At 48.0% G+C, this 1,859-nt stretch overlaps 1 protein-coding gene across 1 annotated transcript; it reads right to left on the bottom strand.

The window, feature by feature from the left end:
• Positions 1–761: 761 nt before the first annotated feature.
• On the bottom strand, positions 762–1,511 carry LOC102879768 (igE-binding protein-like). Its single transcript, XM_015593645.1, is given in 1 exon segment — positions 762–1,511. A coding segment is annotated over 1 exon segment (750 nt).
• Positions 1,512–1,859: the final 348 nt, after the last annotated feature.

Here is a 1,859-nt window from a genome sequence, read left to right as displayed (position 1 = left end):
TTAGAGGTTTTGACCAGTCCAGAATGCTATGATTTGTACCACCTACATTATATCTAACAGGCTTCTCTTGATAACACCTTTTCCATAATATAGTCTTATTGGTAGTTCTGTCTCCCTTGCCACAGGGGCAGAACTCCTGTGGTGCCCCTTGGGCAGAATTATCTACATGTCCATCTGGTGCTCCCAGTCGCACCACTTGAGCACCTTCAGACCAAGATTGTCTTGTGATATTCAGGTACCCTGGAGCTGTCCCACTAGCCATGAAGCAGATGGGCAGCCCAACTCCAAAGCCAGTATAGTTAAAAACCGCGCTCTGTCTGATCATCCTTCCCATAGATGGCATGTCCAGCAGGGATGTGTTGCTCACTTTCACAATGACCTCAGGTCCTTGCCACATTGTTGGATGTAAGAGAGGTGGGTCAGGAAAGTATGCCCAGTAAACTTCACCCTCAGCTGTCATCTCCAGGCTCAGCAAGATCAAGGTTAGGGTCATCCTGCCGGGTGACTGGTGGAGGGGCGAAATGGACCAACTTCTCTGGCAACCACCTGGCATTTTCTGCATCCTGTGGAAAAACACAAACATGCCTTCGTCCCCATATTAGTACTGGGTTGGGGCCATGCCGATTAGTTTTGAGCATCAGAAATTCAGTTTTTTGAGCATCAAAAAGAATTTGTGGAGAAACTGGGTAGGTTTCCTCCTTTTTTATTTAGTTTTTTGATTTTTGAGGGCATCATGGCATCTTTTTGTCATGTTTGCTCGACTAGTCAAATAACATTTCCCGCATGGACTTTCCCAGCAGGGCAGCAGCCACAGCAAATCCTTTCATGTATGAGGGCCCAATATCAGAGCACAATCTGACGTAATAGTTTAAATCCCCTTCTTTTCTAAAGGGCCTCAGTGCTGCCTGACAGGCGGAGTTGGCATTTTCATAGGCTAGCTGTTTTACCAGCAGAGAACTGGCTTCCAGGTTCCCTAAAAGCCGTGAAGCAGCCTGCAACAAGTGTGCCACAAAGTCCTGGAAACTCTCATTAGGGCCTTGGCGGATCTTAGACAAATCTTCAGTTGGCTTCCCTGATGGGGGCACCTTATACCAAGCCCTTTTTGCAACGGTATTCACTTGAGCATACGCTCCAGGATCAAAGGCCAGCTGATTGGCCAAAAGGAGGTAAGGGCCTTCCCCAGCAAGCATGTCATAAGTAATTGGTATATTTTGCCCCTGATTAACCTCCGCAGTGGACCTACACTGTTCTGCAAATTTAGATTTCCAAAGCAAGAAGTCTCCTCTTGACAAGCAGGCTTGCACCAGCTATTTCCAATCCTCAGGGGGCAAGGCTTCTGCAGACAACGTTTCTAACATTTCCTGGGTAAATGGAGCAGTAGGCCCATACTGCGCACAAGCCATTTTTAACTCTTTCAACTGCTTAAAAAGAATCCCTCTATGAGTGCGCACTAGGTTTCCCTGAGCATCCTGTACTTCATGAACCGGGAAAGCTAAATGAGACCCAGCCATATCTTCTCCCCTATCCCTTGCGGCCTACAATGATTGTTGTAGAGGTGACTTTCCTACCAAAAGCGGGCGTGACCCCTGATCCTGGACCAAGGAGATTACAGGGGGTGGCTGGACAATATAAGGAGGTGCAGACTCCTTTTCAGGAACTGGTGGATCCAACTGAAGCTTCCATTGGGACCCTCCCTGCTGTTGTGCCGTCTGCTGCATCTGCAGCTGCTGTAATTGCACAATCACCACAGCCAGCGAAGCCTGTAACTGATTCACTGTATCCTCTAGCGGATGTTTCTCTTCCTTTACTGAGGTTGTGGAGGTTTCCTTGGTAAATGCCACAAAAGGCAGAGGGTCCTC

Source organism: Pteropus alecto, unplaced genomic scaffold (assembly GCF_000325575.1).
Source record: "Pteropus alecto unplaced genomic scaffold, ASM32557v1 scaffold75, whole genome shotgun sequence".
In the NCBI taxonomy this organism is placed as follows: Eukaryota; Metazoa; Chordata; class Mammalia; order Chiroptera; family Pteropodidae; genus Pteropus; species Pteropus alecto.
This window is presented reverse-complemented; position numbering and strand designations above follow the sequence as displayed.